Source organism: Oryx dammah, unplaced genomic scaffold, assembly GCF_014754425.2.
Source record: "Oryx dammah isolate SB20612 unplaced genomic scaffold, SCBI_Odam_1.1 HiC_scaffold_27, whole genome shotgun sequence".
Taxonomy (NCBI): Eukaryota; Metazoa; Chordata; class Mammalia; order Artiodactyla; family Bovidae; genus Oryx; species Oryx dammah.
In genome coordinates this window covers 45824649-45848198 of record NW_024070211.1, presented here as the reverse complement: position 1 = coordinate 45848198, position 23550 = coordinate 45824649, and the positions used below count along the sequence as shown (strand labels likewise).

The following is a 23550-nucleotide window of genomic DNA, read 5'->3' as shown; positions in this document are numbered from 1 at the left end:
AGACAACCATAGCTGTCAATTCAGTATTTAATGCTTCTTATTAAAAAAAAAAAAAAAAAACTTGTAGAGGAAGTATAATAGCTATGGTCAAGTTAGTTTAGCACAATATTAGATATGTATATTTTTAAACATCTCTCTGAAGTTTGCAAATGACAAGATCAAGTCTATCAAGTCTATAAGATGTTAGGGTGCAGGCTTCCCTGGTAGTCCAGCAGTTAAGAATTCACCTGCCAATGCTGGGACAGTGGGTTCAATCCCTGGTCCAAAAAGATCCCACATGCCATGGAGCAACTAAGCCCATGTGCCACAACTACTGAGCCCAAGCTCTAGAGCCCATGAGTTGCAACTACTGAAGCCCATGCTCCATAACAAGAGAAGCCAATCACAATGAGAAGCACGCAACAGCAATTAGAAAGTAGGTCCTGCTCACTGAAACTAGAGAAAAGCCCATAAACAGCAATGAAGACTCACCACAGCCAAAATAAATAAATAAATAAAATCTTAAAAAAAAAAAAAAACAGATGTCAGGGTACTCAATCGACATAAAACAGGTAGTTTCTTCTCCCTTGTTTCAGAAACTTTCTTTTATAGTTAGAATACATAAGCATGTTAAAACAGTACATAATTTTCAGAGTACATTTTAACTTCAAAAATTTCTTCAAGTGTATGTATTATGTGGACTAGATGATCAGCATCACTAGGGCTAGAGGTGCTTATTAAAAATGGAGATTGCCTTATTTTAAAAACTGTTGGGTTAGTTAACAGAGACCTATAAAGGGGTAATACATTCCTAAAAAATCTTATAATCTCAAGGTTTCCTGGCTAAGAAAGATGTTGTCACGTTATTATTAGTTTTAGAGACAGAATTTTTAAAAAGCTTTATTTTGTAGATCTCATAATAGCATTTTAATCTTCTGTGGTTATTTCAAACCTGGTAATCATCTTTAATCATTCTTATTCACAAAGAAGAAAGAAACTACTCCTTCCTCTCTCCCATATTACACAAGATAAAGGAAGATCTCATTACCTCCATCGTCAATTGTCTTTGGGCATCTTTGGAAGCTTGGAGGTGAAGTCTCAGTTCTTCCTTCTCAATCACATGCTAACAACATATTAAAAGAGACATATGAAGCCTTCCCACGTAAAACAGAGGTTACTCTCTTTTTAAGACATCTGGAGAATGTTTTCCAGGGGACAGTCTAGAAGAATAGCAAAAGCTAACCTTTCAAAAGCCAAACAATAGCAATAAAATGGGCAGAGTACAAAATCTATCAAGGTGTTTAAAGGACAAAGAGCATGAGTCAGTAGTTCATATCACAACTTTCTGAGGAAAAGAGAATTCCATTTAATGGAAAGAAATAAATGATTTGAAAGTAGTTATCTCATGACAGAAGACTAAAACAGCAGTCAGAAAGACTACAGCACTGTAAAAGGGCAGGGACTATGTTTATTTTGCTTAGCACTTAACAGAGTGCATAAGTACTAGGTCAGTGCTTAACAAACATCTGTTGAATGAATGAACCTACTTCTTTAAGTTTGTGCTGAAGATCTACAATCTGAGACAAGAGAGAGGAAATCTCTTCTTGGTATCGAATCAGTTCATCACTCTTCCCAGACAATTCTTCAGTCATTCTGGACATCTGAGCATTGGTTTCCCCTGGAAAACAAAAATTTAAAAATTAATATAAACAAAACATTAAACTATGGCCTGTGGGCCAAATCCTGTTTTGTAACAAGCATTGGGCTATCATGAATTGATTTTTCTTTAACATAAATTTAAAGTAATAAACCTGAATAACTCAACAGAGAAAATTGAAGGTTCTTCTGAAATAGACAAATGCTGGGAATTTAATAAGAGGCACTGAAGCCAAAAAGAGATAACTTGCAAAGGCAAACAAGCTAAAGATTTTGCCTCTGTCTTTTTCTTTACGAAGGATAAAGCTGAAAAAAGATAAGTGAATTATATATGTTTGCAAGTGCTGAGACACTATGTTTTTGAGTAATCGTCAGGGATATAAATAAGATCCCCAAAGAAATGAAAATCAAACTTAACAAATATAACAAAGGCTATATACATTTATAGAGAGATTCAAACTTTTTCTCTAGTAAAGCTGATCTTTTTCCAACTGATTTACTTTTTTCAGGTAATAATACATGAAAGCAAAATATATTCCTTTATAGAAACACAGTTCGCATTTAACAAATACTCACTGAATGTTATATTTTACACCATCATTTAAGCTTTAGTTGTGCTACTAATAGGTTTCCTGACTTTGGCAATCATATTCTCTACAGGACTATTTCTGTACCAACAACATAAGAGTTTTGGTTCCTTTCATTTTAATATGCTGTAACAGGCAGAAATATAGGTCTTTATTTAATGATGACAAAGATATTTCTTAAAAATACAAACAGAACTTTATTTAGAGTTGTGGGCTCAATGTTATATTCTAAGATTTTCAGTAACTATTTAAATTGTTTCTTGACATGCTTTTATTGAAATCATTGATCTAATTTCTGAGTTAGTGATACCCTACCAAAGAATAACCCAGAGGACATTAATACTTACGAAGTTCTTTAACACAATCACTGACAAGCTGTTGTTCTTTTTCTTCATAGGTAATAGTTTCTGTCTTTATGTGACAAGCCTTCAAGGGAAAAAAAATCAGTATGTGATAATATCTTCTAATGATTTTCTAGTATTAACTGAAGAAAACTTTTAATACTAATTTAAGATAAAAGTTCACCACTTGCAAAGGAAAACAAAAACTCATAAAGCTTTATCTATCACAAAATAAAGACTATGGAATAGGACATGACAAACATTTCCCCCTTATTCCTTACAGGGCCTTTGCATATCTCCACCCCCAGCCCCTGCTCTCCATCATATATCTCTGATAGGCTAATCCTCAGCCTCAACTAAAATTTCACTTGTTTAAGTAGCACTGCTTTGATCCATTCTCTGACGCTCCCCCATTATATAAGCTCATGAAACATTTTCCAATACAGTTCTTACCTTGGGTGTAATGATTTAGCTATTTGTGTAAACTCCACAACATATATATTGTATGCTGTGGTTTCCCCTCTTTCACCTGTCAGCTTGCTATTCATTTTTCAGGGGGCTCTAAGTATCACCTGTGTCTTAGCTGCCACCCACCCCACCCCCACTGGAATGTCAACAGCAAGTCCTTAGTTATGCCATATTTTACCCCAATACTACCTAGACCTAAACTTTATAGCCTTTAAGGTAAAGGAGAGTGAGAAATAATTTGACTGTGCCTTGGATCGAAGAAGCATATTCTCTTCTTCCAGTTCCTTGAGCTTTTCCTGCAGCATGTCCAATTGCAGCAAACCTTGAGATAAGCTAAAGGACTCATTGAAGCGAAGAGGTGTAGAGCAGCTGGAATCAGTTTCACTCTCTTCAGAAGCAATGGAGACAATTCGAAGCAACTCATCTTTCTTGGACAGCTCATGCTGCAGCTGATTAACCTGCACATCAAAAGGGCTTGATTTACAAGACAGTCTTTATTTTACATTATTTACAAGTAATACACCTTCTAATTCTGGGGCAACTGTTTCTCACCATAAAACAAAATCATAAAATCAGCTTCTAGGTTCTATTGATTAAAGTAATAAGAGCTAAAAAGAGAGTCAAAAACCTCATATATTTCCTGAGCTATAATTTCAGAGCACTAACTCAATGAACATAGTTTTTTCTATAGTAGGTGAAAAGAAAAGCCAATTTCCATATTCAATATAATAGGAATATAGGAGGAAATTTCACATAAGGTGACATATTCAGGGTTCAAAACAAAACAGAAGAAACCTCAAAATATCAGAATAGAGCCTTACTTCAAATTCTCATTCTAAAGGTTTGCATTATTTTTCCCATAATTTCCATTTATTTATTTACTTATTACTTTAAAATATTGTATTGGTTTTGCCATACATTGACATGAATCTGCCTTGGGGTTACATGTGTTCCCCATCCTGAACCCCCCTCCCACCTCCCTCCCCATCCCATTCCTCTGGGTCATCCCAGTGTACCACCCCCGAGCATCCTGTATCATGCATCGAACCTGGACTGGCGATTTCTTTCACATATGATAATATACGTGTTTCAATGCCATTCTCCCAAATCATCCCACCCTCGCCCTCTCCCTCTGAGTCCAAAAGACTGTTCTATACATCTGTGTCTCTTTTGCTGTCTCACATACAGGGTTATCATTACCATCTTTCTAAATTCCATATATATGCGTTAGTATACTGTATTGGTGTTTTTCTTTCTGGCTTACTTCACTCTGTATAATAGGCTCCAGTTTCATCCACCTCATTAGAACTGATTCAAATGTATTCTTTTTAATGGCTGAATAATACTCCATTGTGTATATGTACCACAGCTTTCTTATCCATTCATCTGCTGATGGACATCTAGGTTGCTTCCATGTCCTGGCTATTATAAACAGTGCTGCTATGAACACTGGGGTACACGTCTCTTTCAATTCTGGTTTCCCAGGTGTGTATGCCCAGCAGTGGGATTGCTGGGTCATATGGCAGTTCTGTTTCCAGGTTTTTAAGGAATCTCCACACTGTTCTCCATAGTGGCTGTACTAGTTTGCATTCCAACCAACAGTGTAAGAGGGTTCCCTTTTCTCCACACCCTCTCCAGCATTTATTGTTTGTAGACTTTTGGATAGCAGCCATTCTGACTGGCATGATACGGTACCTCGTTGTGGTTTTGATTTGCATTTCTCTGATAATGAATGATATTGATTGAGCATCTTTTCATGTGTTTGTTAGCCATCTGTATGTCTTCTTTGGAGAAATATCTGTTTAGTTCTTTGCCCCAGTTTTTGATTGGGTCATTTATTTTTCTGGAATTGAGCTGCAGGAGTTGCTTGTATATTTTTGAGATTAATTCTTTGTCAGTTGCTTCATTTGCTATTATTTTCTCCCATTCTGAAGGCTGTCTTTTCAATTTGCTTATAGTTTTCTTTGTTGTGCAGAAGCTTTTAATTTTAATTAGGTCCCATTTGTTTATTTTTGCTTTTATTTCCAGTATTCTGGGAGGTGGGTCATAGAGGATCCTGCTGTGATTTATGTCAAAGAGTGTTTTGCCTATGTTCTCCTCTAGGAGCTTTATAGTTTCTGGTCTTACGTTTAGATCTTTAATCCATTTTGAGTTTATTTTTTGTGTGTGGTGTTAGAAAGTGTTCTAGCTTCATTCTTTTACAAGTGGTTGACCAGTTTTCCCAGCACCACTTGTTAAAGAGACTGTCTTTTCTCTATTGTATATTCTTGCCTCCTTTGTCAAAGGTAAGGTGTCCATAGGTGCGTGGATTTATCTCTGGGCTTTCTATTTTGTTCCATAGATCCATATTTCTGTCTTTGTGCCAGTACCATACTGTCTTGATGATTGTGGCTTTGTAGTAGAGCCTGAAGTCAGGCAGGTCGTTTCCTGCAGTTCCATTCTTCTTTCTCAAGATTGCTTTGGCTATTCGAGGTTTTTTGTATTTCCATACAAATTGTGAAATTATTTGTTCTAGCTCTGTAAAAAATACCATTGGTAGCTTGATAGGGATTGCACTGAATCTATAGATTGCTTTGGGTAGTATACTCATTTTCACTATATTGATTCTTCTGATCCATCAACAGTATATTTCTCCATCTATTAGTGTCCTCTCTGATTTCTTTCACCAGTGTTTTACAGTTTTCTATATAGAGGTCTTTTGTTTCTTTAGGTAGATATATTCCAAAGTATTTTATTCTTTTCATCACAATGGTGAATGGAATTGTTTCCTTATTTTCTCTATTTTCTCATTATTAGTGTATAGGAATGCAAGGTATTTCTGTGTGCTGATTTTATATCCTGCAACTTTACTATATTCATTGATTAGCTCTAGTAATTTTCTGATGCAGTCTTTAGGGTTTTCTATGTAGAGAATCTTGTCATCTGCAAACAGTGAGAGTTTTACTTCTTCTTTTCCAATTTAGATTCCTTTTATTTCTTTTTCTGCTCTGACTGCTGTGGCCAAAACTTCCAGAACTATGTTGAATAGCAGCGGTGAAAGTGGGCACCCTTGTCTTGTTCCTGACTTTAGGGGAAATGTTTTCAGTTTTTCACCACTGAGGATAATGTTTGCTGTGGGTTTGTCATATGTAGCTTTTATTATGTTGAGGTATGTTCCTTCTATTCCTGCTTTCTGGAGGGTTTTTTTTTTTATCATAAATGGGTATTGAATTTTGTCAAAGGCTTTCTCTGCATCTATTGAGATAATCATATGGCTTTTATTTTTCAGTTTGTTAATGTGGTGTATTACATTGATTGATTTGTGGATATTGAAGAATCCTTGCATCCCTGGGATAAAGCTCACTTGGTCATGAGGTATGATCTTTATAATGTGTTGTTGGATTCTGATTGCTAGAATTTTGTTAAGGATTTTTGCATCTATGCTCATCAGTGATATTGGCCTGTAGTTTTCTTTTTTTGTGGCATCTTTGTCAGGTTTTGGTATTAGGGTGATGGTGGCCTCATAGAATGCGTTTGCAAGTTTACCTTCCTCTGCAATTTTCTGGAAGAGTTTGAGTAGGATAGGTGTTTGCTCTTCTCTAAATTTTTGGTAGAATTCAGCTGTGAAGCCATCTGGACCTGGGCTTTTCTTTGCTGGAAGATTTCTGATTACAGTTTTATTTCCGTGCTTGGGATGGGTCTGTTAAGATTTTGTATTTCTTCCTGGTTCAGTTTTGGAAAGTTGTACTTTTCTAAGATTTTGTCCATTTCATCCAAGTTGTCCATTTTATTGGCATATAATTGCTGATAGTAGTCTCTCATGATCCTTTGTATTTCTGTGTTGCCTGTTGTGATCTCTCCATTTTCATTTCTAATTTTATTGATCTGATTTTTCTCCCTTTGTTTTTTGATGAGTCTGGCTAATGGTTTGTCAATTTTATTTATCCTCTCAAATAACCAGCTTTTGGCTTTGTTGATTTTTGCTATGGTCTCTTTTCTTTCTTTGGCATTATTTCTGCCTTAATTTTAAAGATTTCTTTTCTTCTACTAACCCTGAGGTTCTTCATTTCTTCCTTTTCTAGTTGCTTTAGGTGTAGAGTTAGGTTATTTATTTGACTTTTTTCTTGTTTCTTGAGGTATGCCTGTATTGCTAGGAACCTTCCCCTTAGCACTGCTTTTACAGTGTGCCACAGTTTTGGGGTTGTCGTGTTTTCATTTTCATTCATTTCAATGCATATTTTGATTTCTTTCTTGATTCTTCTGTGATTTGTTGGTTATTCAGCAGCATGTTGTTCAGCCTCCATATGTTGGAATTTTTAATAGTTTTTCTCCTGTAATTGAGATCTAATCTTACTGCATTGTGGTCAGAAAAGATGCCTGAATGATTTCAATTTTTTTCAATTTACCAATGCTAGATTTATGGCCCAGGATGTGATCTATCCTGGAGAAGGTTCCATGTGCACTTGAGAAAAAGGTGAAATTCACTGTTTGGGGTGAAATGTCCTATAGATATCAATTAGGTCTAACTAGTCTATTGTCCTTTAAAGTTTCTGTTTCCTTGTTAATTTTCTGTTTAGTTGATCTATCCATATGTGTGAGTGGGGTATTAAAGTCTCCCACTTTTATTGTGTTATTGTTTATTTCCCCCTTCATACTTGTTAGCATTTGTCTTACATATTGCGCTGCTCCTATGTTGGGAGCATATATATTTATAATTATTATATCTTCTTCTTGGATTGATCCTTTGATCATTATGTATTGTCCTTCTTTGTCTCTTTTCACAGTCTTTGTTTTAAAGTCTATTTAATCTGATATGAGTATTGCTACTCCTGCTTTCTTTTGGTCTCTTATTTGCATGGAATATCTCTTTCCAGCCCTTCACTTTCAGTCTGTATGTGTCCCTTGTTTCCAGGTGGGTCTCTTCTAGACAACATATATAGGGGTCTTGTTTTTGTATCCATTCAGCCAGTCTTTTTCTTTTGGTTGGGGCATTCAACCCATTTACATTTAAGGTAATTATTGATAAGTATGATCCTGTTGATTTATTGTTTTTGGTTTGAGTTTATACACCCTTTCTGTGTTTCCTGTCTAGAGAAGATCCTTTAGCAATTGTTGGAAAGCTGGTTTGGTGGTGCTGAATTCTCTGAGCTTTTGCTTGTCTGTAAAGCTTTTGATTTCTCCTTCATATTTGAATGAGATCCTTGCCTGGGTACAGTAATCTGGGCTGTAGGTTATTTTCTTTCATCACTTCAAGTATGTCCTGCCATTCTCTCCTGGCCTGAAGAGTTTCTATTGAAAGATCAGCTGTTATCCTTATGGGAATCCCCTTGTGTGTCATTTGTTGTTTTCCCCTTGCTGCTTTTAATATTTCTTCTTTGGCTTTGATCTTTGTTCATTTGATTAATAATATGTCTTGGGGTGTTTTGCCTTGGGTTTATCCTGTTGGGGACTCTCTGGGTTTCTTGGACTTGGGTGATTATGTCCTTCCCCATTTTAGGAAGTTTTCAACTATTATCTCCTCAAGTATTTTCTTATGGTCTTTCTTTTTGTCTTCTTCTTCTGGGACTCCTATGATTCGAATGTTGGGGCATTTAACATTGTCCCAGAGGTTTGTGAGATTGTCCTCATTTCTTTTGTTTTTCTTTTTTCCTCTCTGTTTCATTTATTTCTACCATTCTATCTTCTATCTCACTTATCCTATCTTCTGCCTCCGTTATTCTACTGTTGGTTCCCTCCACAGTGTTTTTGATCTCATGTATTGCATTATTCATTATATATTGACTCTTTTTTATTTCTTCTAGGTCCTTGTTAAACCTTTCTTGCATCTTCTCAATCCTTGTCTCCAGGCTATTTATCTGTAACTCTATTTTGTTTTCAAGATTTTGGATCATTTTCACTATCATTATTTGGAATTCTTTATCAGGTAGATCCCCTATCTCTTCCTCTTTTGTTCGGTTTGGTGGGCATTTATCCCGTTCCTTTACCTGCTGGGTATTTCTCTGCTTCTTCATCTTGTTTATATTCCTGTGTTTGGGGTGGCCTTTCTGAATTCTGGCAGTTACGGAGTTCTCTTTATTGTGGAGTTTCCTTGCTGTGGGTGGGGTTCAATGGGTGGCTTGTCAAGGTTTCCTGGTTAGGGAAGCTTGTGTAGGTATTCTGGTGGGTGGAGCTGGATTTCTTCTCTCTGGAGTGTAATGAAGTGTCCAGTAATGAGTTATGAGATGTCAATGGGTTTGGAGTGACTGGGCAATCTGTATATTGAAGCTCAGGGCTATGTTCCTGTGTTGCTGGAGAACTTGTGTGGTATGTCTTGCTCTGGAACTTGTTGGCCCTTGGCTGGTGCTTGGTTTCAGCGTAGGTATGGAGGTGTTTGATGAGCTCCTATCGATCAATGTTCCCTGGAGTCAGGAGTTCTCTGGTATTCTCAGGATTTGGACTTAAGCCTCCTGCTTCTGTTTTTCAGTCTTATTCTTACAGTAGCCTCAAGACTTCTCCATCTGTCACTTCCAAGGTGGTTCCCTCTGTTTTAGCTTCTTCTGTTTGCTGGTCTCTTCAATGTCTAATTTCCGCCCTGACACAAAGGGGCGGTGGTGGACACTTTTTAGGCTCCCTTGTTCAGTTGTGCTGTGGGGAGGGAGGAACACCGCAAACAAATAACACTGGCATGTGCTCGCAGTGTCTCAGCCACACTGGGTTTGCCCCTGCTCACGGCATGTGTGCTTTCCCTGACTTCACCTCTTAGGCTCTAGGTTGCTCTGCCGGGAACTGTCTGAGGCCGGTGCTGGGTTGTATGCACTTCCCAGGTCTAAGCTGCGCAGGTTTAGGTACTCAGGTACTCCACAAAAGCACAGACTCGGTTGGGCCTGCGTTTTGTGCCCTTCCCACGTCCAAGCAGCTCAGATGACCAGGTGTTTGGTGAGCGCGGTTGCTGCAACTTATCACCTCCCCCATCCCTGACACTCGGTTTTCTGGGTGTACAACCGACACACCTTCTCAGGCAGATGTCGAGGGTCCAGAATCCCAAGAAGTCTTGGTTAGCAACGAAGCCTGCTTGCAGTTTGGTATAGGATGCCTCTCTGTGTCCGCAACTGCCCACTTCCGGCTCTGGCTGCCCTCACCTGCCTGTCTCCAGCGGGGTATGGGCCAGTCCACAGCTGGCTAGCTCTGCTCAGTCCTTTGTTCTGTGAGCGGGCCTGGCAGTGTCTTAGGTTAGGGCTTTTTGCATAGCTCTAGTCAGTCCTTTGTTCTGTAAGCAGGTCTGGCGGTGTCTTAGGGCTTTTCGCGAGTTAGCTATCCCACAGTCTGGTTTGCAATCTCATATTAGTTCCCTCAGATTGCCCTTGGGGCATTCAGGCCTGGTCCTTACTCTAAGCAATGCAGGCCACACCCCCCTCCCCAGCCCCCGCTTGCTAGTGGTGGATGTGGGAATCTGTGCTGCTTCTCTGCTGGGAGTTACCGTTGGGCACAGAATCTGTGGGTTTAATTATTTGTTTATTTTTCCTCCAGGTTATGTTGCCCTCTGAGGTTCCAAGGCTCGCCACAGACTCGCCAGAGAGAGTTTCCTGGTGTTTGGAAACTCTCTTTTTTAAGACTCCCTTCCCGGGACGGATCTCCGAACCTACCTCTTTTGTCTCTCTTTTTATCTTTTATATTTTTTCCTACCTCCTTTCAAAGGCAATGGGCTGCTTTTTTGGGTGCCTGATGTCCTCTGCCAGCATTCAGAAGTTGTTTTGTGGAATTTACTTAGCGTTCAAATGTTCTTTTGATGAATTTGTGGGGGAGAAAGTTGTCTCTCCGTCCTATTCCTCCACCATCTTCCAACCGCCTCTAAAGGTTTGTATTTTTATGCTGTGTAACTCTATATGACTTACCAACTTTAATTCTAGGGAATTAGTACTTAAACTCAAAGGCTTGACTGTTACTAAACATGATGTGTTTATATAAAATGTAAATGAAACTAGATAACAAATTAAAATTTTTTTCCTTTTCTTGTTTGGGTTTTTGAATAAAGATACTTTCTTTGGGTTCTATTACTTTGGGGTGTATTTTAAAATATTAAGATAAGATAATACAAAAAGTCTACATGAAGGAGTAAGGATAAAGTGTTAGAATTTGCAACCCAATGGTCTATATAGTCCATGGAATTCTCCAGGGCAGAATACTGGAGTTGGTAGCCTTTCCCTTCTACAGGGGATCTTCTCAACCCAGGTCTCTTGCATTGCAGGTGGATTCTTTACCAGTTAAGCCACAAGGGAAGCCCCAAAATATTGGAATAGGTAGCTTATCCCTTGTCCAGTTGGTCTTCCTGACCCAGGAATTGAACCAAGGTGTCCTGCATTGCAGGCAGATTCTTTACCAACTGAGCTATCAGGGAAGCCATTAGAATCTAAATAGGGTGCCACAAGTACTGTAGGTACTCAATACAGACTTTATATTGACTAAGGTAGAGTCACATGAGTACTCCTCTGTACATTAACATTTAATTTCTCTACTGGTTAGTTCAATGGATACCAACAGTTAACATGTGCTGGTATTATCTGTCTACCTATTGTCATTATTTCAGGGACACCAGGAAAATAAATTCTCCATTTCCCAAATCTAACTGTTTCATGCTGCAAATACTTGATCCAAGACATACTTGATCAAAGGCTTGTCCCAGTTGCTCCTCCAGGGTTTCATTCTGCTCAGACAAGGCATGGTTCCTCTTTAAGAGAGCTTGTCCAATTCGAGCAGCTAGCTCCAGATCACGATCCCTCTGTTAAAACACCAAATACATCTCTTGAGTACAGACAAAATTAAGTAGTAGTTTAGAAATCCTGCAGTCATTAAAAGCAATGTCCTAGAAAGCATCAATGTCCATTTTAATGCCCAGATATACAAACGAATACAGGGCCTGACACACACAAATGGTGTTTAGAATATGTGGTCAAATGGATGACCACCATAGTTATAAATGCAAGAGAGTATTTCTTAATATTAAGTGAGATTTATTGATCATCCTATTAATTAGGATACAGCAACTCTATCTTTAAACTTATGACTTTGGAAACTTAGAAAACTAATATAGTCTAAAAATGAGGACAGGGCCTGACCCACAGTAAAAGCCCAAAAAATATTTGTAGAATGCATTTGTCTTTGAGCAGGGTAATGATACAGTAGGCATGTTGAAAACCAAGGCATTCTGTATGCATTCAGAGCCAGAGGCTCAGAAGAAAGCATAATCAAGAACCCTATTGTCAACTGATCATGATATGAAATAAAATAGGGGATATAACAGATTGGACATTTCAAGGCTATAGGGTTCTTCTTACAGTATAGAGAAGAAAGGAGTCTAAAGAAATCGGTGGCAATAATGAAGGGAGGCCCAAGCCAAGAGTTACTCTATCTGAGTAGATGGTAATAACTTAGCAAGGGCATAGGGATTCCCTCTATATGGTGGGGGTGAGGCTTGTATTCTGTAGGATGGAAAACTATCAATATATTAAAACACCTAAGTGCCTTACGGTATATGGTTATGCTCACATTAATCACTGCAAATAAAATTAAGCTTCTTTTTGTTCCACAGTAACATGAAAACTGGTAGATGGGTTATCTCTAAATTTCAAGGCCCACTTATTTCATTTTCAATATAGGCTAAGTGGCATATCAAAATCATTCTGGGGAGCTGCCTAGGGTGAGGGGGACATGTGAGGAGAAGGGTACTTCAAAGAGAAAGATAATTCCCATAAGATCAACTGAACTTTAAGCATAGGGAGAGCTCTCTAAGACCACCACTCAGAAGAGATACACTCTATATACTAAAAATGTCATGGACAAAGAAGGCTCAGATAATAGCTTGAAAGAAAGTAGAAAAGGGAAGGTGCTCCAAACTGTTGGTATTTATTTGCAAACGAGCTGTTTCTTGAATGGGAGCTCTGTTTCAGGGTAAGTGACAGCAAGGATTTATTTAAAAAAGCATGTTTTTTTAAAGATTGCTTTTCTAAGACAGTGAAGCCAGCTAGCATCATTATAACACAACAATAAAAAATTAAGTGCTGTGCAACTTTATAAAAATAAACTTCAGGAGCCATTCTACTTTGGAATGCCAGTTGGTTTGAGTTGTTCTAGCTGTAACCTTATACAGAACAACCTAGGGCAAAGACATCATCATTCTTCATTGATGTGCAAATTTAATAGCTCCTAAATGATCTTCAAGGTTTACTTTTTATATTGGAGAAAAAGGACACATTCCTACCTCTGCCAGGAGATGTGTAACCATGTCGATGTCATTGTAAGTTTTGGTCATCTGCTCCACTCTGTCTGTGCCTAGAACTAAGATAGTTAAAACAACTGTTTATAGGATATAGAATTAACACAAAGTTTTAAATATTCATAAGAATTGAAACAACACAACAAACAACTCAGGCTTTTACAAAAAGTTATTTAGAATAAAAATACAGGTGAAAAAAGAAAAAGAAATAGTTCACACGTTAGACAGTCAGGACAGACCAATTACTACAAACAAAATGCATATCATACAATGAATTAAGAAAGTATCAACTGGTCACAGGGTAGTCACCTCCTGACTATCTTCTCTTTCTGTGGTAAGACTGGAATTTTGCCTCACTCATTTTAGAAGATGTAGGCCAGAGAATTAACTGAACTACCAATCATTTTATACCCTAATCTAAAGTTATTGAGGGATGAGTTTGTGAGGAGTTATTCAAAAAACTAAGATCATGGCATCTGGCCCCATCTCTTCAGCAAATAGATGGGGAAACAATGGAAACAGTGACAGACTATTTTCTTGGGCTCCAAGATCACTGCAGATGGTGATGGCAGCCATGAAATTAAAAGACACTTGCTCCTTGGAAGAAAAGCTGTGACCAACCTAGACAGAATATTTAAAAGCAGAGACATTACTTTGCTGACAAAGGTCCATCTAGTTAAAAGTTATGGTTTTTCCAGTACTCATGTATGAATGTGCAAGTTGGACCATAAAGAAAGCTGAGTGCCAAAGAATTGATGCTTTTGAACTGTGGTATTGGAGAAGACTCTTGAGAGAGTCCCTTGGACTGCAAGGAAATCAAACCAGTCAATCCTAAAGGAAATCAGTCCTTAATATTCATTGGAAGGACTGATGTTGAAGTTGAAACTTCAATACTCTGGCCATCTGATGTAAAGAACTGACTTCTTGGGAAAGACCCTGATGCTGGGAAAGATTCAAGGCAGGTGGAGAAGGGGACAGAGGATGTGATGGTTGGATGGCATCACTGACTTGATGGATGAGTTTGAGTAAGCTCCAATAGTTGGTGATGGACAGGGAAACCTGGCATGCTGCTGTCCATGAGGTTGCAAAGTCAGACACGACTGAGTGACTGAACTGAACTGAATGTAAAAGGAAATTAATTAGAATTCTGTTGTGATTATTTTGAACATCTGTGATCAGCTATCATGTGAGTTAATATCAACAAATAAGGAACAGGACTTGCAGGACTTTTTGTAGTTTTATTGTGAATCATAACCCTTTTTAGCTTTAAAATTCTTTTTTTTTTATAATAAACTTCATCATAGGTAGGCCCTTGCTATAAAATGAACTGTATACTATTACATTCCTTGTATTACTCAAATCCATTATTTCTGACACTCCATAAATTCAGGAACTGCACTTGACTAATTTAGCTCCAAAGAAAAGAACAGATAGGACCCTAATGATTCCAAAAACACAATAAGCAATACCTTTTTAAAGCCAATGAAGCATAATAAGAGAGGGAACTGTAAGGTAGGACCCCGGGGCCATGATGGGCTGCCCCTTTCTCTCCTCCGCCGGCGGGGGAGGTCTCTAATGGAAGGAGCCTCCCAGATCCCAGGGACCAGTGACAGCACACTTCACCAGCTAAAGCCGCCCCATCAGCCACGTAGAAGGACATGTCAGCCCGCGAAGCCTCGGCCTGGCGAACTATCCGAACCCCCGTCCATCTAGCCTGACCATCCCTTGAAAGGAACATATAAAAACCACCCCCAACACGGTCGGCCTCCTTCGGGTCAGGGAACCCCGCCTGGGAGCGCTTCGCCATTAAAAAGCCTGTTAGACACTCTTTTGGTGTCCTGGTCTTTTACCTAATAGGAACTTTTGACTTTGGAGACCATTAATGAAACAGACTTGGGTTTGATTTAGATTGATTTTATAATTTGTTTGCCATGAAATGTGAAAAAGCAGAGATTTGAAGCAGAGAAGCTGAATTCATGTATTTGAGTGATCTTGAACAAGTCACTTACCCCTTCTGAGATTCAGATTCATATTTATAATATGGAGGTGACAGCATCTCACAAGGCCATTAGGAGGTTCAAATATGATAATTTACTAAGTATTATTTAATAAACTGCTAGGTATCATGTAACTATTCATAGCTATACTCTTTAAACACAACTGGTATGTATGAAACAGCCCCGATTTAAAATTCTCTGTAAACAATACACTGACTAGGCAGCAGAAACTATGAGTTATCTTTAGTTCCTTGGACCCATCTTAACACTTAAGATTGCTCAAAAGACACCAGTAGACAGGTTTTACTTTAATCTGAGCCTTTAATTTTTCTTCCCAGCTTCACTGCTCAAAATGAAAATAGCCATTACCCAGAGAAAAGTATTAATGATAGTCTTACTTCTAGTTAAAAGTAAAACAAAGTGCTGGGTTGTCAGTATTGAGATTGCTGGAAAAGTTTTAAACTGAAAAGAAAACTAACAACAGCAGCAACAAAAACAAAAAAACTAGAAAGAAACATTTTTTTACAAAAGAATTTTTATTTACAAGTAGATAAAATGGCTCTGTACTTTAACCACACAGGGATAAAAGAAATAGGCTTTGGGCCTAAGGAATCTTCACAGTTTAACTTGGTAGCATAGCTCAGGAACAAAGATTAAAAATTAAGGCAGATACATACAGTGTGTGGTCTCTTCTACTTCTGGTCTCAATAATAGAGGGGGGAGAAAAATCAAGTCAATATAACTATACTCCAAACTACAAAAAACTAGCCAATGTTTGCAAAGACAAATGTAACACAGTGCAGTGAGTCTCAACTGCAGATTCTGAGTTCATTTCGAGGGACCCCAGAGCACAAGTAGTAAGGAAAACACGCCAGATGTTCTGATGCGAAGCTAGGGATGAAAACCACTGAGCCAGGATTAACACTCAAAGCAAGAACCAGGAATCCTGGAAACTCAGTTAAAGACAGTTTTTATACAACTAATTTAAAAACTGCAGGACATGGCTTATATTATATGACTGACAAGAGTTGATGAAGTGGAAAATTTAATTTGAAGTAAAACCTGGAAATTAAGAATGTAATAACACTGTGAGATACAAATCACACATGATAAAAGGGGAATTGAAAATGAAGGACCCAGTAATTACAGAAATGTCTGGAATAACATATGTTTTAGTGAGGAGAAACTAAAATATATTTCCTATAAATGCTAACCATCTGTCATAGTCTGATAATTTCAAGCTGAACCTTAAGAAGATATCTCGTTTAATGTTCTCATTTTCTTATAGGAGGAAACCTGACTGAGAGGAATTATGTGACACATCCAAGATGGCAAAGCAAACTATTAGTGGCAAAGCCAAGATATAATAAGGAGGTGATAGCAGCTGGCACCTCACAAGGTCCTAAGAAAAAACTTGGGTCTGCTCATTCTCAATGATGGGCTCTTTACACCATGTTGCTTTTTCTACCATAGTACCACCAAGATCAAAAGGCTCTTATCTGATGAAATAGAGTACTTATCTGTGAACACAAGTTATAAAACAACATAGGTCCTGATTTTGTTTTTAAGGTGTGGGTATATCTATACATGGGCTTCCCAGGTAGTGTTAGTGGGAAAGAATTTGCCTGCCAATGCAGGAGACCTAAGAGAGGTGGGTTTGATCCCTGGATTGGGAAGATTCCTTGGAGGAAGGCATGGCAACCCACTCCAGTATTCTTGCCTGGAGAATCCCATGGACAGAGGAGCCTGGTGGGTTACAGTCCATGGGGTCACAAAGAGTCGGACATGACTGAAGTGATTTTAGCATGCACTCATATCTATGCTGCTGCTGCTGCTGCTGCTAAGTCGCTTCAGTCGTGTCCGACTCTGTGCAACCCCACAGATGACAGCTCACCAGGCTCCCCCATTACTGGGATTCTCTAGGCAAGAACACTGGAGTGGGTACTCATATCTATACATATCTATATAAAAGAGAGGCTGAAATAATATACATTAAAATGTTAATAGTGATGATCTCTGAGTATGGATTATAGTTGATTTGTTGTTCTCTATTCAGCTTTTTGCTAATTTTCAATGAAGAACAAATGTTATCTTTGCAATAAAAAGTAGCAGCTCTTCTTCAGTTCAGTTCAGTCACTCAGTCATGTCCGACTCTTTGTGAGCCCATGAACCGCAGCACACCAGGCCTCCCTGTCCATCACCAACTGTTGGAGTCTACCCAAACCCATGTTCTTTGAGTTGGTGATGCCATCCAACCATCTCATCCTCTGTCATCCCCTTCTCCTCCTGCCCTCAATCTTTCCCAGCATCAGGATCCTTTCAAATGAGTCAGCACTTCGCATCAGGTGGCCAAAGTATTGGAGTTTCAGCTTCAACATCAGTTCTTCCAATGAACACCCAGGACTCATCTCCTTTACGGTGGACTGGTTGGATCTCCTTGCAGTTCAAGGGACTCTAAAGAGTTTTCTCTAACACCACAGTTCAAAGCATCAGTTCTTCAGTGCTCAGGTTTCTTTACAGTCCAACTCTCACATCCATATGTGACTACTGGAAAAACCATAGCCTTGACTAGACAGATCTTTATGGACAAAGTAATGTCTCTGCTTTTTAATATGCTGTCTAGGTTGATCATAACTTTCCTTCCACGGAGTAAGTGTCTTTTAATTTCACGGCTGCAATCACCATCTGCAGTGATTTTAGAGCCCGCCAAAATAAACTCAGCCACTGTTTTTGACAGAATGTGGTCCACTGGAGAAGGGAATGGCAAACCACTTCAGTATTCTTGCCTTGAGAACCCCATGGACAGTATGAAAAGGCAAAAAGATAGGACACTGAAAGATGAACTCCCCAGGTAGGTAGGTGTCCAATATGCTACTGGAGATCAGTGGAGAAATAACTCCAGAAAGAATGAAGGGATGGAGCCAAAGGAAAACCAATACCCAGCTGTGGATGGAATTGGTGATAGAAGCAAAGTCTGATGCTATAAAGAGCAATATTGCATAGGAATCTGGAATGTTAGGTCCATGAATCAAGGCAAACTAGAAGTGGTCAAATAGGAGATGGCAAGAGTGAACATCAACATTCTAGGAATCAGCAAACTAAAGTGGACTGGAATGGGTAAATTAAACTCAGATGACCATTATATCTACTACTGTGGGCAGGAATCCCTTGGAAGAAATGGAGTAGCCATCATAGTCAACAAAAGAGTCTGAAATGCAGTACTTGGATACAATCTCAAAAATGACATAATGATCTCTGTTCGTTTCCAAGGCAAACCATTCAATATCACAGTAATCCAAGTCTATGCCCTGACCAGTAACACTGAAGAAGCTGAACAGTTCTATGAAGACCTATAAGACCTTCTAGAACTAACACCCCCAAAGATGTCCTTTTCATTATAGGGGACTGGAATGCAAAACTAGGAAGTCAAGAAACACCTGGAGTAACAGGCAAATTTGGCTTTGGAGTACAGAATGAAGCAGGGCAAAGGCTAATAGAATTCTGCCAAGAGAACGCACTGGTCATAGCAAACACCCTCTTTTAACAACACAAGGAAGACTCTACACATGGACATCACCAGTGGTCAACACTGAAATCATCAGCTCTTCTTAAAAGGCTCCAAAAGGGAAAAATGAATTTTCAAATGCTTAAGTATTTATTATGACAAAAAAGTTAGATAAAGAAATCAGAATTCTCCAGTTTGTTTAGTCTGTAGACCACCAAGGCCAATGGCTGGGCTACCTCAACTGCACAGAGTTGCTCAATTGATAAAGGAACACAAAGGATTCTTCTCTGCAGCCTAATCAGTTCTGTCTTCTTTTCGGTAACACAATACTCCTGATAAAGATAGGCTGCTTGGAATGATTCCAAAAGCACTCAGGGCAAGGTTCTTAAGTGTTCTCTTGGCATTTAGGCATGATGATTAAATGTTTTCAAAGCAATAGACTAATTCTTCACTTTAATTCTGTAACCATGAATGCAGGGCCAAACAGATTAACTTTATTATAATTAATCCTATCAAATTCTACTTTCCCTTCAGTTCTCAGAGGTTAAAATAAAAATGCAAAATGGTACAGAAATTACCAATGTTCTGTGCTTGTTTCCAGTCTAAGAAAGAATTATTCATCAGAGAGATGATAAACATTTTTACAGAACAGCTTTGGTTTATGAAGGTTGTTAATTAATGTCCAGTGTTTTTGTTGAATATTCGGAGAATCTAATGTTCCTAAAAAAATATGGGGGAGATGTTTTTTCTTCACTAATTCTTTTTTTTTTCACTAATTCTTACTTTATAATACATAGTTTTACACCAACTCCCCCCAGTCATTTTCAGGATGGAAAATGCCAGTGTTGACCCATTTTGACATCCCTGTTATTTACATGAGATGGTGCCTGAACAGTTCTCTCAAATATCCTTTTTCAAGGTTAGAGTTTTTACCATAATTATTTAATTTTTAAAAGATTTCTGATCTTTTATCACTCTCCAATTCTTCCACATGAAAAAACAAAAACAAAAATGAAACACAGACATTTCCTGCATGACAGAGTAAAAGCTGGAATAGCTCCTGGTAACTACAGACAGGTTTTGAGGTTTTAACTCCAGAGAAGTGTTTTTTGCTACTATAATACAGAGAACATTTCTGCAATACAAAAATCTGCCTTCAAAAGAACTGAGATGGACCAAAAAGGAGGCTGATCATATGTTCCATCTAGGACAGCCTTTCTCAATGGGGTTCCAAGAGAGAAGTAAGCCCCATAGATAATGATTTGAGAGACAATTTTCTCACTAATAATACCTAGATAGGACGTGATAAGGTAACTAGATATAAGTGATAAGGTAACTCATTCTACAATAGATGTCTTAGGGCAAATGACTTAATTCTTACATGGAACTGGTCAAAAGGAATTATAAATCCGCTTACCTCTACGACTAGACTTATGGTTATTGCTTCCTGAGAATTACTTGTTGTATTTCCTTCCTGCAGGTAAAGGTTAATGAGTTTCAAGGGCAGAGGAAAAGTATAACTACCAGCCAGAAGTAATAATCTCTAAAACTGTACTTCTCTGCAAAATTCTGCACCCTCCCTTGTTTCTCAACTTCTCCAATTAACGTCACTGTGAAGTGGCCCATTTTGGTGACAATGCTTCAGATCACTGGTTCTCAAATCTGTGTGCATCAGCACCAGCAGGAGGACTTACTTAATTTAAACAGACTAGGCCCTGCCCCCAGAGTTTCTGAATCAGTAGATCTGGGATGGGGACACAGGATCTGTGTTTTTAACAAGTACCAAGTGACGCTGATGCCTTAGTTCAGTTCAGTTCAGTCGCTCAGTCATGTCTGACTCTTTGCGACCCCATGAATTGCAGCACACCAGGCCTCCCTGTCCATCACCAACTCCCGGAGTTCACTCAAACACACGTCCATCGAGTTGGTGATGCCATCCAGCCATCTAATCCTCTGTCGTCCCCTTCTCCTCCGATGCCTTAAATAAACTTATATAACCACCCCCCTTTCCTTATGCATTAGGAAGTGATCTTTTATTAGATTAACCTTTAATTAATTAATTAACCTTTAAACCTTTAACCTACTCTGGAGATTAACCTTTTATTAGATTAACCTTTAATCTAAGGTGATCTTTTATTCCCAAATAAAAAATACCCTGAAAAGCAGATTAGGTTTCTACTTTGAGCCTTCACATGAACAAATGGTTCTTTTTGTCATGGTGTGATCTGATTGCACTGCTTGTCCCACATGTCACTGTGGGACTCTCTTAATAAAATTAGAAAACCCTGCAAGCAAAACGTTCTTTGAGTATCTTAAACTGTGTGTGTATGGCAGGGACTGCACGTGTGCTCAGTTGCTTCAGTCGTATCTGACTGTTTGTTACCCCATGGACTGTAGCCCACCGGGCTTCTCTGTCCATGGGTTCTTCAGGCATGAATACTGGAGTGAGTTGCCATGTCCTCCTCCAGGGGATCTTCCCAACCAAGGGATCCAACCTACATCTCCTGTGTCTCCTGCATTGCACGTGGATTCTTTACCACTCAGCCACCAGGGAAGCCCATGGGAGGGTCTAGGAGGGAATTATTTTTCTGGACCTATCCATTGTTTACTTTTAAAACACGCGAAAGCAATCTCTTTCTGGTTTGGAAGGGGCTTCAGAGAACAACCAGTATCCTTTTATTCATGTGAGACAGGCTCCTATCACAAAACTTTTGCCTGTTTCCTTCCAAATTTCATTATTTTCTTCTTGTGGTACCTTCAGCTTCTTCGTGTGAACTAAGAAAGAAAGTGCCTCTGCTTGGCACCTCTTTTTACTAGTTGTCATAATTCATTTTAATGAGCACGTGTCTATTGCCACGTGAGGGAACTAGGAACACGAAGGGGCTGAAACAGAACCAGGGAGCTGAATCCTAGGATCACTTGCCAGTGTCCATAGTAAATATTCAAAACCAAAAAAATATTGACACCTCAGGGGGGACAGAAAACAGTGGAAAAGGGTGAGAGGATGGTTTGTAACATGCTTTTTAAGACCTTGGTCAATTTGCTAAATAAAGTAAATCACTTATTCACTTATCTTCTACATTCATAAGATACAAATTCATAATGAAGTATATTTATATTTTTGTGAACTGTTAACCCAAAGCATTGATAACTTTAAAATAACAGTGAAATTAAAGTACAATATAGAGAAAAAGTGGGCTTCCCAGGTGGTTCAGTGATTAAAGAGAATCTGCCTCCAATGCAGGACAGGCAGGAGACACACGTTCAGTTCCTGGGTTGGGAAGATGCCCTGAAGGGGAAAACGGCAACCTGCTCTGGAAAAGCCCACGGACACAGAAGCCTGGAGGCTACAGTCCATGGGATTGCAGAGAGTCGGATTTGACTTAGCAACTAAACATGCACGTACACAGAAAAAGTATTAGTGAACCAATGATAATTCTAATTATTTGCTTCATGATCTTAGTAAATCATATGTAGTTTAATTTTCAAACTGTTGAAGTGAAAATAGTACTGTGAGATGAAAGGAATAGGACAGTTTTCCAGATCCTGGAAGTACGGCTCTTGTAACATCCTATTAACCTCTAGTTTTAATTACACTCTTGTTTACCTATAAAGCAAGTATTTTAGAATCTGTTTACCTTTTATTTTCTAGTCTTTTTATGTAAAATTCATCCTAACACCAACTCCATTAAATCATAACCTAAAACATCTTTCTAGCTAGTCTCCCCTCCAGTGAGGTATAGAACAAAGAACATGTAAACTAAGGGCACTTTCTGTACCACTTTATGAAAATAATGACAAACTAAATTTACCCTGACGAAATTTCAGTTTGAAATTTTCTCACAAATCGAAAAACCCATGGCACAAAGGAAAATGGAATCTAAAAATGTTCCTTTTAAAAAGCATTTTCCAGAAATCTCAAGTAAGTAATTTCTCAAACTAGAAAGTTAAGAAAACCTTAAGAGCCCTAATATTCAGCTACTTAAAAGAATAAACTGTACAGAAACAGTTTTATTTGAGTTCTTAATTCAAGTGTAAACAAAGTTTAAAATTCTTTTTCTGAGCAGTAAGTAACTTGGTTGTAGGAGGGTACCATTAAACGTTAATGATTACTATGAAAATGAGGATTTCACAACAATCATTCTCCAGCTAGAATCTTTAAAAACATGGAAGGACTCACTGGGCAAATATCTAGGAGCTGATGCAATCTCATATATAATTCAAATGAAAATAGCTTTATAAATATATCAATATTGAACTCAGAGACTTACTATGTATTCTAATAGCTATTATGCATACAACATCTTTATAGTGAATGCATTAAAAAAAGGTAAGCTCAGCCTGAATGCAGATTTTTGGAATAAGGTCAAAAACAACCACAACAAAAAAATCTCTATATTTTAAAGTTTAAAGAGTGTTCTATTTAATTTTGTCATTTTTTAAGAGTGTGGGATAAAACAGATCTATATTTAGGACATATCTGGCTTAGTTTCTCACTGAAATATTCTCTCTGAATCCTTACGTAAATAATGAAGATGATTATATAGTGTGCATGTATTTCTCCTTGGCATCATTAATACTACTTATGTATTCAGGAACTATGCTTCTTAATGACTTGACAAGTTCCTGTGACTATGTCAGTTTAACAGACTAAATACTAAACTATTAAGATAACAAATATAAAGGGATACTAAAATTTGAAACACGTTCACTACTTTTTAAAAAAAGTTTCCTTTTCTACTCAGTCTGAGGAAAGTATGAAGGAAAAGAGGCGAGAAATGGAAACCTC

The 23550-nt window shown here is 38.2% G+C and overlaps 1 protein-coding gene across 1 annotated transcript in view; it reads right to left on the bottom strand.

Annotated features, from left to right (window-relative positions):
* TRAK2 (trafficking kinesin protein 2) overlaps positions 1-23550 on the bottom strand; it is a 77886-nt gene that overhangs the window by 16769 nt on the left and 37567 nt on the right. Inside the window, exons 4-9 of the mRNA XM_040228800.1 lie at positions 13245-13321; positions 11649-11765; positions 3280-3489; positions 2570-2648; positions 1527-1657; positions 1028-1102 (exon numbers count right to left, since the gene is read on the bottom strand). Of these exons, the coding sequence (XP_040084734.1) occupies positions 1028-1102; positions 1527-1657; positions 2570-2648; positions 3280-3489; positions 11649-11765; positions 13245-13321 (689 nt within the window). The remainder of the gene's footprint in view (positions 1-1027; positions 1103-1526; positions 1658-2569; positions 2649-3279; positions 3490-11648; positions 11766-13244; positions 13322-23550) is intronic.